Source organism: Corvus cornix, chromosome 1A (genome assembly GCF_000738735.6).
Source record: "Corvus cornix cornix isolate S_Up_H32 chromosome 1A, ASM73873v5, whole genome shotgun sequence".
In the NCBI taxonomy this organism is placed as follows: Eukaryota; Metazoa; Chordata; class Aves; order Passeriformes; family Corvidae; genus Corvus; species Corvus cornix.
This window is the reverse complement of record NC_047057.1, coordinates 23829732-23843609: the sequence shown is the minus strand read 5'-3', so window position 1 is coordinate 23843609 and position 13878 is coordinate 23829732. Positions and strand designations below refer to the sequence as shown.

The 13878-nt window shown below is 39.7% G+C and overlaps 1 protein-coding gene across 2 annotated transcripts in view; it reads right to left on the bottom strand.

Annotated features, from left to right (window-relative positions):
- ASZ1 (ankyrin repeat, SAM and basic leucine zipper domain containing 1) overlaps positions 1–13114 on the bottom strand; it is a 38055-nt gene extending 24941 nt beyond the window's left edge. Inside the window, exons 1-4 of one of the 2 annotated variants that reach the window (XM_039571718.1) lie at positions 12942–13114; positions 11272–11368; positions 6005–6127; positions 2934–3045 (exon numbers count right to left, since the gene is read on the bottom strand). In XM_039571718.1, the coding sequence (XP_039427652.1) occupies positions 2934–3045; positions 6005–6127; positions 11272–11368; positions 12942–13046 (437 nt within the window). In that variant the 5' untranslated portion in view covers positions 13047–13114. The remainder of the gene's footprint in view (positions 1–2933; positions 3046–6004; positions 6128–11271; positions 11369–12941) is intronic. The other variant, XM_039571719.1, reaches the window with a different exon arrangement.
- Positions 13115–13878: the final 764 nt, after the last annotated feature.

Genomic DNA, 13878 nt, shown 5'->3' with positions numbered 1-13878 from the left:
GTAAGTCAAGTCCCATAACCGGATATATGTTTATTAACTAGACCAGTGTATCAATAATACTAGAAAAAATACAGCAGGTAGAAAACAATTTTACCCTGAGTTTAGTCTCAATCTTTTCTTATTGAGATGCCAAAGCAAGGAAATGATGCTGCAAGACACTATTTTAGTCTATTGATCTGTAAACTGAACAGTGCTTCAGATAAACAGGAAGCATCTTCAAAGCTTTTGGAGCCAGTTTCACCACTCCACTGCTGCACATTAAGCCTGGAACTGAGAAATTAAGCAGCAACAGTGTGGTCACAGCAACAGAAGATAATCTGTTTGCCCATTTTCTGGCAAATGAAGTGGGAAACCCTATATAAAAGTAATACTGGAAAAACATACTTTAGTATAACCTTAAGAAAGCACTGCAGGTTAAAAAAGGTTTTTAAGAAACACTACTTAAAAGATTTCCAGGCCTTACAAAGGGATAAAGTATATAATTTACATTTTGGAGCAAGAGGAAGGTGAATGACATGAGATAAGCAAAACAAATTTCTCAAGGTAGCATTCACTTAAATGAAGCATTCAGGCTATAGTAGCTCTATACTGGCTATTCAGAGCAGTGCCTTCTTGTTTCACCTAGCCATTACTCTACTTGTTTGACTTTCAAAACCCTTTAGCTAGCACTTATGCTTTGATACACTACATTCTCATCAACAAAACTGTTTTTACAGCTACCAGTACTCAGTTTCCAATTTTGATTTGGCAAAAATATCCTGTTATGCTGCTGAATACTTTCTTTTCAGTACTGTATCCCGTTGCAAAGAAACCACCTGCCTACCCATTCCTAAACTCACCTTCTTTCTTTGCATTTCAAAATTCAGTCTCTTTCCCACTAGTCCTTCCCTACTCCACACACTTAATAAATTAGACCCACCCCCTCCAAGTTTCTGTGCATCACCTCCAAACCACATAAAATAGAAGAGCCTACTGGTTGCCCTGACAGTGCAACAGAGAAAGGATAAACATTAAACCCCGCCTTACATGAACATTTAAGTATTCTACTTTGCAGTCACACACATTCCAGTGGTTGGTGGACAAAAGAGAAGCTTCCTAGCATCATCCTGGTTCTTACACACTGAGAAAGCCAAATAATGAGAACCTTACTTCTTAACACCTGCGGTAAGCTGATCACACAGGGAGTACTTTCACAATACTCTCAACTCACTGAGAGTTCTGATCGCTCCCACAGAACATCCTGCTCGCTCTAATGAAACAGGTGAAAAGGGACTGCAGTGCCACAGAGAGGGGCTCTTTGATCCCTTATCGTCACATAAGGCATTTTATTGTGTTTCATTCTCATTTCTGAACACAGAGCTAGAAATCCATGAGAAACAGCAGCTGCTGCCTCAGCAGACCCAATAATGGAGTGGCATGCACAGATGTCAAATACTGGAAAGGCATAAAGGCAGCTTGAAGATTTGAGATGACAGGGTCTGGATTTTTTAAGTCTCTGCTTTTATTTGGCACAAATATGACATTTCTGATTGCCACTTAATTTATCTTTTCATTTGAGAAAGACTACTACTGCAAAAGTGAAAAAGCCACAACTGTATCTTCTGGATGCATGAATAACTCATGTTAGCACAAGGTCTAAGGACACAAAAAGATAGTAAATAAATATTTGTATATAAAGATCAACTATGCAAAACATACTCTAAGTTTATAAATAAAATTTAAAAATTAGAATTCCTACCTTGTGTCAGCATTCATACTTTCTTTTCCCCCAAAGTTTAGCCAAAAGCCTGTCCAAATGAAAATGTGCAGCTTTGCACTCTCGCTTACATTTTCAACGCCCAAGACACAGTTAATAATTCCCCTATTTATTAAAGCAGATTGTTTATTCTAACACCCAGCTATCTGACAACAACAACATATAATTATTTCAGAGTATGTAGCTTTCTCTTCTCTCATGAACAATTTCTAGTCTCTCTGGTAAAAATAAAAGAATGGCACTTAAATTTGGTACCAGACATCAGTTGCACTTCAGCAGAACTCTGTTTCCTCCTTGTCTACCAGTATTATGCTCACAGTGAGGTTCAGGGCCTTGAATAGTTGAGTTCTACTAAGGAAAACCAAAGGCCTCCAATTCGATTCTTTTTACAGAGCTACTCACTCTATATATCCCAGGTAATGCGATGAAAGAGGTGTGGTATAAAAAAATTCAGTTAGTTGAAAAACCAGTTGACCTAAATAGCATTTTTTTTTAGCAGAGGCAAAATAGTTTATCCTAGGGTCAGTCCACAATTGATTTCTTTTTGATGTAAAATGAAACATTTCATCAGACTGCGCAACTACAGACATCTCACAATGCACTGCTTCAAACTGCTCAGACACAAAGTTGTAATTGAAGAAGTATGTTATTACTTGTTTCTAAAAGAAGCTTAATCTCTTAATCAGAATTATTCCAGATTGCAGTGGAATAAATATATTTTATTCACAGAATTTTGTTATCCACAGGAAGCACTCTGTGAAAAGAATATAGCCAGATATCCACAAAAAGCTCGAAAGTAGGACATGAATTTAAATAAAGAATTTAACTTCCATTTTTATGCAGAAGAGGCAATATGATTTAGGAAAGGCAGAGGACATATTTCTTGCTCTTATACTTCAGTCAAGTGAATAATTAAGATTAATTTATATTCTGTTCAGTTGAAGAACAAACTTACAATTTGATAAAGCTGATCACAGTCTTACTTACTCAGATTAACAACTGTACTAAGAGATGTAAGTATCTGAGCACTAATCTTTTCTTATACAAACAGCAGTGAAATGACAAGAAGTATGTACACTTCATCTTAATCACCAACAACAGCTACATCTATAAACGTGTCTCTGTATAATAATACTATATTTTGTACTGTGTTCACACATGTGGGGTTTTTCGATACCTGCAAGTAAGGTTAGGGTCAGCATTCCTTGATAGAAGCAGTTCCACAGTGTTCAAGATGTTCTCCTCAGAAGCTTGTGCAGTACATGCTGCCATCAACACAGTGTATTTATCTGTTTGGAAATTTGCAGTTAGAGAATTATATATGTAAACGTAACTACCATGCTAACTCAGAAGTTCCTTTATAAGTCTTTATATTTGCTAGAGTTGTTAATCAGGTTGACACTCCACGATATTTGGAAATGGCTAACAATCTTGTTTTCCTGTCTGTGAAAATCACTACAATGATCAGCTAAGACAAAGGCACCTGAGGAGATACTCAGAAAGATGTGAGTGAAACACAGTGGTAAAGCATCTATTCCTACTGAAGTTTAGAATACTTTGAAAGTACCCTAAAACTACAGGAGTTCAACTAAAGATCCTAATTTCTCAAAACGCATTCCACACCAGTAGATCCACTCCCTGTTCTTCCCCTCCAGTAAAAGGAAGTAACTGCTGACAGGAAGTTAACTGCAATGGATAGAAAAAGGTATATGCACTGTATTATAAACACATAGGACACCAGTTCTGGGGAGAACAGAGGCCCATACAAAGGACAGTTCAAGGAAAAGGGCTTTATGATAGGTCTTAAGGAGGAAGAATTAAATTTATTAACTTACTATGGTCCAGTAGTGGCAGGAGGAGTATTAAAAGTATTGGTTTAGATGTAGATTTAAAGAGCATCTACACAGTAGGTAAGAATACCAGCATATTTACTACTCCAGCTCTGCAACCAGCTGGGTGTTACATGCCACCCTACCTCACAAATCAAAAATGTACAACTGCTGTTTGCCCACAGAACACAGGAGACCTCCTTTCCCATGATTACTATGGTTTCCATATGGGAAACATAACACTTTAAAGACCTTAGCAAGTTATTTGGCCCCAGTGTCATTTAGAACACTGCTATTTGAGTAACTGCCCATTTTGTTTATTGCACAATCTTGTTCACAAGCTCCAGCATGCCTTCATCCATTTAAGAAGTATAATAATAGCTGTACTTACTTCATATCCTATCAAGAGTTCCAACATATTTTCTAATTTTCTTGTAGAAATTTTTGAATTGTATAATTAACATCTTCATTCTTTAATGAGGTCAGATTTCATTATATATAAACACGAAAAGTTTGTTACGTACTTTACCACCACTGCTCTCACCACTTCTTGCCCTCCACCTCTACAACATAGTTCTGCATTTGAATTCACTTGGTTTTTTAATATACCATCTTTTAATTTTCAGCTGCCTCTTGAAGAAATTACTTGATATGCTGACAAATATTTACTCAAAATGTTTAACCTGGTTATCAACCAGAACATGAATGGGAAGATGGCAAGACTTTAAATAAAGCACTGTTAAATATCTGGGAGGAACCTGCAGTTATATTTGTATTTATATATATATATATATATATATGTATATATACTGTAGTATCTCAGGTAGTGATACAGAGTGGGAAATTAATTTCTGTTAGCCTACCTATAGCTCATACATGTGAGCAAGAGACAAAAGGGAAGAAACACCTTGGAATTCTTAGATTTCTCTTTTGCAGAGAAAAACTGCTAAAAGACTGCAAAAAAGATGTTTATGTTCACACCAGACGAAAAACCCAGCAGATCTGGTGAAATTATCCCTCAAGGATGCAACATTTTGAGCCCATCATATGATATATTAGTTCTTGTCAACTACCAAAAAGGGTAAAATTAAGTAACTACTTATAAAGAATGACTGAAGAGTGACTCAAGATGATTAACAGTATAGCTATTTATTAGGATTATAAGCGTTAAAGGCTAATTATTATAGGATCACTTGTATGACTGCATGCTGACGTAAAAAAGAGCAGGACTGGTGAGATTTAGTATCCCCTTAGGATACCACAGCTTTACTGAACACATGGGGCCTGACCCAAATCAATGACTTGCAAGACTGCTCCTGGCTGGACAGTACTCTGTAGTTACAGTTTCCCTACACAGTCTAACAGGGAAACAAGCCAAGAAACCTGATCCTAGCAAGGTGCCACTTTGGGCAATGACAGTTGGTCACACAAATGAAAAATGCCATGCATTTGGTTACCTGGTCAGCCTAAACCATTGCCCATAGCAGTTTTTGCCCCATTTATAGCTTTCTGCAGCCATTAACAAGGAGCAGGTATGAGCTGTAGGCAGACACACAGAAGTTCTCCAAAACTGGCTACAAGGACAGTGATTAGAAGAAGGCACAATTGCTTTTGGTGCAGGCAATCTACTCTAATCTCACACTCTGATCAACTGCTAAAAGGTTAGAGAAAATTTTCAGAGCTAGATTTGTACCATCTGCATTTCAGTCTACTACTACGGCAAATACTGGCAAGTTACTGGAAAATATGATCACTGCTTTTATGTACTTGGCAGTATTGTGGGATAAACATTCCAATGCAATGGAAGAGTTTGAAAATAACCACAATTTAAGTAGAAAAAGTGTTGTTATTAGGCCATAAAAATTGACAGAAGAACTGATACTACTTAGAAGCTACACTGAACTCCCACAGAAAAAGATGATCTAGTCACACACTGAAGAACAGTTTTCTTAATAGAAAATAGAAAAATGGCACTCTAGTTTTAGAGAAGTCCACATGAGTTTCCCACGGACTGGAAAGCTATTCATGTTGTTTGAGATGGAATCTGGTTTCTGCATGTACATAGTTCATAACAGGATCAAACAAAGGAAGTTTAACCTGTACAACTTTATACTACAATTTTTGAGCAAGTACTTCCAAACACTTTTTAAAAAAGTATTTGGGGTTTGGGAGGTGTGGGGGAAAATGGACTTGAGAGATAAAGAACAAGAAAACGCATCAACTGATTCCAAATAAATTCCAAGTACACAATTTTTACTTCAAAACTACTACTTTTCCTTCAAAACTGTGAAAGGTAGACCAGGTCCCAGTTCCACTGCGAACTTTTGCTTTTTTTACCTACATATGCAAACGAGAATAAGGGTAGGGACAACGTCTGGTACCAAGCATTACCAGCCAGTATTTTTCATTCCCATCTTACCTATTTCAAAACATGCATTAGCACCTCTGTCCAGAAGAAGACGTACTATTGCAAAGTTAGCCACACTGGCTGCACACATCAGGGGAGTCCATCCAAACTGAAAGTTAGTTTCTATGCTGATTCCTGTCAAAATTTAAGAAATTAATATCATAAAACTGCATCAAAACAGACATGCTTTTTATAAAACTTACTCTCAATATGTATCATTACAAAGGTTACACCCTGTTTGCATTTAGTACAAGGGAGAAAAATCTCTTAGGGCATTTTCTTTCTTTTAATACATCTTTATTTAGAACATCAGAAAACAACTTTTCAAACTGACTTAAATGAAGTCCAGTTCTCAATCCAAGGAGTTAAGTACCACAGAAAGACTACATTAAAAAACCTCAAACATTTAGCTGCAAAAGTAATTTCACATAAGCACACAGAATCTGTTTTCTCTACTTTGTGCAATAGCTTTCTTAAATCAAAATGAAAAATTTTGACTCTTGCCAAGCCAAGAGGACTGCTGGGGAAGCCAACTGCTTGCCAGACAATTAGGATTGCAATGTCTAGGGTTTCCTGCTTCACAGCTCCGTTTATTCTCTGTCCTGCAAGACAGTTAGCTAGCAGATTTGCGTTGGGTACTAACAAAATATTATCTCATTAAAAAGGAGAAATAGGAGACTATGCAAGGTTCAAACACAATCACCAGAATTGTTTGTTACTCTTTACAAAAGCCACAACGACTAAAATGGCTAGAAGAATGCCAGACAGCCCAGCCCTCCCAAATGCACCAAGAACCAAGTACCAGACTGAGATACTCATCTGACAGCTTTCTAATAAAAACCTCTATGCATTTTTTAATCCTTCAACAAATATTGCTTCCTCTAGAAAAGTTTCCATCAGCTGGTTCCATATTAGTCCTATGGTGACTATGGATAATCAAAAATATTTCTTTAGGAAAAAATATTCTGAAAAAACCCCCAGAACTATCCTAAGAAATTTGTGACAGTTAAGCTACGTGCATACTTTTTCATGCAAAACGTGTATTTTCCCTGTCTTGGTACTATGTCAAAGATGTGTTCAGTGTAGCAATATAAAATCATCAAAGCTGCGGGACTAACGGGTCACTGCTCTTGGATTGATTCTTTAATTTCTTAAGATCACTAGAATTGTAGAATCAACAAAGAGGTAGCAATTCAATGAAAGCCATGTGTTGAAGCATTCTAACATCTGCAAGCCACAAAATTTACAATCAAATCTCCTTAGCAATGTATACATTCTAGCTGCAGTTAATGTCACAGCACACTGGCCTGTCTGCAGTGTACAAAACTTTTTATTAAAGCCCATATAAGTTCTACAAGGGGAGCCAGCAAATGCTCCTTAGCAGTCATATCAGAATCTCCTTGTAGTCACTTCAAGAATCTAGCAAGTCTGATATTCAACAGCCCACTGAAGTATACTAGTAAGAAAAAAAAGCCAAAAACTGTCACCCTGTCACCCTTAAAAAGTCTCTTTTCCTCATAAGAAGAAAAGCAGTCCATGTAACTACAGCTCCCATCTAGAGCTTCTCACTTTAATACATATCAGAACAATAGCGACAAATGACCTATTTGGCAGTTATATAGAGACTTATTAAAACTCTTGAGACGGCATTTCCCTCAATGCTTTCTTTACATGCATAGCAGCCAGTATCTGCCATGATGCTGGTGCTTTTTCTAAATTCTAGAAGTAGAATGGTCTATCTGGCAATATGTTGTTTGTCCTGCACAGTCTCCTACCATCTTGGTAATGACTGCCTTGAAGTACCACTCAGTGTGACAGTCCCAATACAAACAAGCTGTAATCCCGGAGGAAGACAAAGAAAGGACAACTGAAACAGGAAAAGTCATGTGGCTTCTTGGCTGTATGGTTATAGGAGTTGTTGATTGAACCAGAAATGTCTCACCTTGGTGACTACTCAATAGTTCACTACATGAGCTGTTATTGAAATAAGCAGTGTTAGTTCAGCATTTAAAATGGCCCTTAAGAAATCCTATAAAACAGTGAAGCCCAGAAAAAACTTTTTAGTGAAAAATCAGGCCAGATCCAACAGCCAGAGAGAAGTGAGACTGCTGCAGCTCCGCAACCCCAGGTCCAACCCATATTGATGCTGAGCGTGTACTCCCAGCAGGCACACACACCCCCACACATCCCACTGGCCACAGTGATCAACACAAACAGAGCACTCTTATGAACACAGCAGCACCAGTATCATCCTGTCATCTATCCCCTCCAGCTGCTGGCATCACAGACACATGGGCCTCTGGTCCCACTCCTGTGACTGGCACGGCTTTCACTCATTCCTGTCTCTACAGTTGCTTGGCCCCCAGGCACAAGGACCTTGTACTACAGCTCTGGGAGTCCCTTGCTCCGAGTCTGTAATTTGCCTGCCCATGGGCTTCTCTGCTTCTCTGAGACTGTAGAGGTGGGCCTGTGATAGGCTACTGGCTTCCACGATGGGCCTGGAGGAGCTGGACCAGGGTATTATTTGGGCTCCCCCACCTGCCATTATCTGTGTTCCTCTGTAGGTATGAGCAGAGGAGCTTTTCAGTTACATGGCCTCACAAATTACAGCTAGGAGACAAACCAGATGCAACATTCTTCCTTACAATCTGAGTTACAGATAAATATCTTCCTATTTAAGCAGCAAAGGGGAGAAATACATTCTGGCCACAGACAAGCTCTACAGGAGAAACTATGTGAAGAATATGAATAATAGTGAAGCAAAAGAACAGCAAAGGAAGAATTACATTCTTTTTGTAAGTATTACTGTTTCTCCCATATCCCTTTCAGGTACTTTCTTGACTGTGGCTAATAATAGCTATGGTAGAAAGGCTTTTTTTATAGAGAAAAATGTAACTCTGCTAAATAATTCCATGTTTGACACCAATATGACGTCTGGACTTTCCTTCAGTTTAAGAACAGCTCCTAGTATTGGAATCCATTCACATTCCGACACCACTTACCTGAGGGGAAGTTCTAAAATGCTTGATTTTCTAAAACTTTTCTCTAGTAGAAGTATTGATTTCTTTTAAGTCTGTCAGCACTTAGGTCTGTTCCCACATTACCTTAAAGCTGAGCCATATTAGAGCTGCTAATGTCTCCCTCTGCTGGGCCACCTATGGTGGTCACCTGACTCAGGGTTCAGAGTCCTAAACTGGCTGAGAAATTAATTCTCACACACTAAGCATCCTCCCATTACTGTAGTTTACTACTACTTTTAATTCCCTGAACTGGCTCACAAAAGATGAGATGAGATGAGCTCCAGCACTCATTCAAAGATATAAATGGAACAAACTGTTGAAGGAAAACAGAGGATTTTACTCTAGTTATATCTTTAGTCAGAATAAAATGTCATGAGGTCATAACTTTTAATTCCATTTTAGGAAAAGGAACACATGAATTATATGGTGTCAAGTATTTTACTCGTAAAGCAGACCAAAATGTCCAAGTCATCTTTAAAGGCGCTAGTTGCTTGCATTAATTTTTGTGACATGTACTTCAGAAACTTTTTCCTAAGTTGCCATTTAACAGAAGTGGTAAGGAAAACCACTGTGCTTGTCCATCTCCTAAAGGAACTCTGTAAAACTGCCTCAGCATCAAAAATACTAAAGCAACACCTAACCAAGCCAGAAGACAACATGGTCTCACTCCACCTATAGGAATAGCCCCAGCTGTTGCTAGGAAATCCACCTCCAACACAAATCTTGAGTTTGGCTGACTGCTGGTAGCGAGCCTCCTACAAGCTCCACCAAACATACATTAAAGGTAATTCTGGGGACAAAGATTTAATCAGAGCAGAGATCCTCTGAAGGACAATGTTACCTTTCTTCAGAAAAACCTCTGTGATAGGCACTGTGTTCTACTGCTTTGCAGAACAGTACTGCATGGGTCAGAATTTACTACTGATCCCATTTTAAGAAAATTATATATTCTTTTATGATACCGCCTTGTTCATTTCAGGAGACAGGAAACTAGACTACGTGAATTCTCAGCCTGAACCTATGCTCTTACAGAAACCTATTATCATCTTCCAACAGCACAGAACTGTCCACTGCGTAGCAGGCATCAGCACAGAAAGTGAAATATTGCTGTTGGACTGCAGTACAATTAAAAATGGATGGTGTAGCAAAACAATTGAGCAATCTGATGCACAGGCATCACTAAAAACTCTACCCATAAATAAGAACATATTTTCTCAAAGCAAGACAGATATATTTCACTCTTGTACTGCACTTCTTGTGTTGCAGTCCATGCAATAGTTTTGCTTAATTTAAAAGGAAAACCATTCCCCCATTGTGCTGAGAAACAGTTGGCTTCTAAAAGGGCAAATAATGTCATTGTTTCTAAACTCAGAAAAGCCCATTGCTAACCAAGAAACTACTTTCTTTCCTAAGACAAATTTTCCTCAGAGAACAAGCTCTTGTTTACTATATTCTCCTTGCTTGCTGAAGCAGAACTTCCTGACAATTATCACTAGGCAGGTCAACTCAGCTATGCAGTTTCTGATTGCCCTGGATGCTTCAGTAAGTGATCCAATCTTCCTAACACTGATTAACAAACACATTAAAGACAAATACTGAGTAATAGAGCAGGGAAAAAGGCTTTCAGTGTTAAAACAGACTACTTTTTAGTGACAAATGCCACATAAAGCCTGCTAGACCTTTCAGAATCACAAAATCTTTGTTCAGTTCATGTTTCCAGGACAGCAGTATTACATAGGGCACATACCAGAAACTTAACAGTGCTGTGAAGGGGAGGGGAAAAAAAAAAAAAAAAAAAAAAAGAAAAGGAATTTCCAAACTGGGGGAACATTACAATAAAAAAGGCTAGCCTCCCCTTCTTACCCCATTCTGTACAACCTTCAACACCAAAGACCATCTTCTGAATTCCCCCCCCCAATTTAAACCACCTCTAATTCAGTGTTTGTAATTGCTATTTGTATGTTAAAGATGCATCTGAAAGTAAAGAAACACCTTATTTCATAGCTGAAACATTATAGTTTTCTCAATTTTCAGGGCTCCTGACTAACAAAAGAAACATAAATTAGAAGGAATGGGCTGGAATACTGAATCTGAGTCACTCAAAAAGTAATTTAATCTTTCAAAATAATGTGTTGAGTCTATGTAGGAATATGTGAATGTTTCCAGTAAAGGATATAAAGTCTTATTTTAAATGAGAATGGTTAGTATTCTTGCCGAGTGCAATTAAAAATATTCAACTTTGTAACCAACTTTCCTCACCCGAGTTTAAGAGTTCTTCAATTAATGACACATCACCATGAAATAGAGCCTTCTTTAATGCCTTATTCTTGTCCATCTGCAACATTTGATCCAACTGCTAGATAAAGAGAAATTAAGTCAAAACCTGGAGACTGTTTCAAGGCAAAAACAATATAGCTTCGTTTCAGTACAAAAGCACTAATAATCTCTGAAAGGACATAGCACAAAGGAAAGAGCAAGGTAAAACTTTTGTTCTTCCATCTCTGTAGATCTGTTCAGGGTCTACTATAAAGCCTAAGGTTTAAAATCAAGTTTTCTGAGAGGTTCCATTCTCTGAAAATGGAAATATCTTCTTTCTCAACAGACCTGCCATCCTCCCACACTGCTCTCAATTTTTCTTACCGTAATTTGATTTCAATTAAGATTCTTTTTCATCTTATGACACTAGAAAAACTTTGCAATGCATTTAAGTACCTTTTTTTTTTTGTACATTTCACACGTTGTGAAGTACAACGTTAAAAAATACAACTATCAATATGAAAGTTTGAGCTTGAGTCAAGGGACCTCAGTGACCAGCTGTCTGGCCTAGCCGCACAAGTCCACTGCTGTGAAGAGTTACAGTTCCTCTGTCATCCTAATTCTGTGGTGACAGAGGCATTTGTAGTGCTGCACCATGAACGTTCTGGCTGAAAAATGCACTGACCAAAAGATTAGTTTATGCATCAGACAGTTGCCCAATTGAAGTTCTTTTCAAAAGCATCATAGATTTGTTCTCTATTAAAGCTTCAGATGCAGCTGAAGATTGCTGCTGGAGCTATCTCAAGTCTACTAAACATTTACATACAGTGGTAAGCAGAGGATTGATTATTCACTAGTTTCCTTAGAGACAGAAATAGGTATGAAACAAAGTTGTCTTTTGTCATAAGTTTTTAATTCCCAACATTAAAACTTAGAAATACACAATTTTTACAGCACATTGTACCGCATCTTTCCAATAACTTTTGTAAAAACTAACAAAAGTGTCTAGAGAACCAAGGTGAGAAACAGTCAGTAGAACAATTTAGCCCTATTTTTATTCTACTCAGACAACAATTTTCAAACAAGGCACATCTTTGGATAGGAACCTCTATTTAAAGATCAAGGCCCCTAAAACACTGGTTATAACCTTTAGCCTGAGACTTCAAGAACTCAGTTATACTTCCATTTTTCAATTCTGGTCATGAGACAAACCCACACTTAAAAGGCCTCACAGCACCTACCTCACACTAATGGGTACTTCACACCTGTAAGATGCAGTAACACTACTGAAATCTTCAAGTTAGCAAGAAACATTCTCAAGAGATTTAAGATATAAAACAGCCTTACAGGCCTCTGGCCACTTTCAAATTTACTCTCATGCTGAAATATGATTAGGACTAGGGTCTGCTAGTCACGGGGAGAAAGCCCTTTAAAATAAACATTGAGGGTTCATGCAAGAAGATAAGCCCCTACAATTCAGGTTTCATTTACTGGATTGAGGGCACCCCAGCATTACCCTGGTGGGAAAGAGCCTAAGAGGAAGCAGCAGCCGCATCCTCCTCTGAGACCCACTGCGCTCCGCTCCCCTCACGCTTTCAAGCCGAGGCCGCCCCCCACCCCGAGCCGCCCGGCCACGGCTGGTGGGCGCCAGGCGCAGAGAGGCTCAGCCTCACCTGCGGCTCCTGCCGCACGACGCCAATGTCCCAGTCGCCATCGTCGCTATCGCTGCCCTCGTCGCCACCCGCCACGACGCGGGACGCGCACACCACCGCGGCCATGCCGGCCCTTCCCGCCCGCGTCGCCTCAGGGCGGGCGGGTCACGCGGCTGAGGCGGCCGCTTTCCCGCTTTCCCGCGTGCCCACGCCCCGCCCCTCAGGGAGCGCCGTGGGCGGGCAGCTGTGGCTGGGGAGGGGAAGGGGAGGGCTGCGCCGTGCTGGCTGTGGCGTCACGGTGCCGGGGTACAAGGAATCCCTGGCAGTGGTACTGTAAGCACGTGGGGCTGTGACACGGCGCACTCGTGGCTCCGCTGCTGTGTGGGTGCTGGGAGACGCAGCACAGCCATGTGTGAAGTTGTGTCTTTAGATATGTGGCTGATGTATGCGTGTGGAGTCAAGGTAAAAGATACGGCTTTCTCTCTTTAATTGCTGACGTCATTAACATGCTCTTTCCACGCCACCTCAGCTAGCAGCAGTCAGTGGCGTCACTTACACGTGGGCACACGCAGTGTCACATAGCCCGAGCCCGCGGTGGGGACACTCGCGTGGGAAAGCTGAAGAGCAGCCGCGCACAATGAGCCAGACTTTCGACCTCCAGCCTGGCTGCATGGGGCATTACTTTCAGAACTGTGGTTAGAGTTCTTTCTAATGACAGACAGTAATATCTTATCTATTACGAGGTTCGCGTGTATGCTTTGAAGAACAAATGAGGAACGACGTTCTGTGTTTCATCCACAGGCAATATTGCTCTTTGAGCTCATCTCAGACCTTGCCCCAGGCTGAAACGAAATTCAGCATCCACTCGCAGAAGAGGAGTGTGGTCTTGGAGAAGAGTAAAAAATGGTAAGTGTAGTCCTTGTGCCCATGGCACTGTAAAAATGTAATTTTGGGAAGT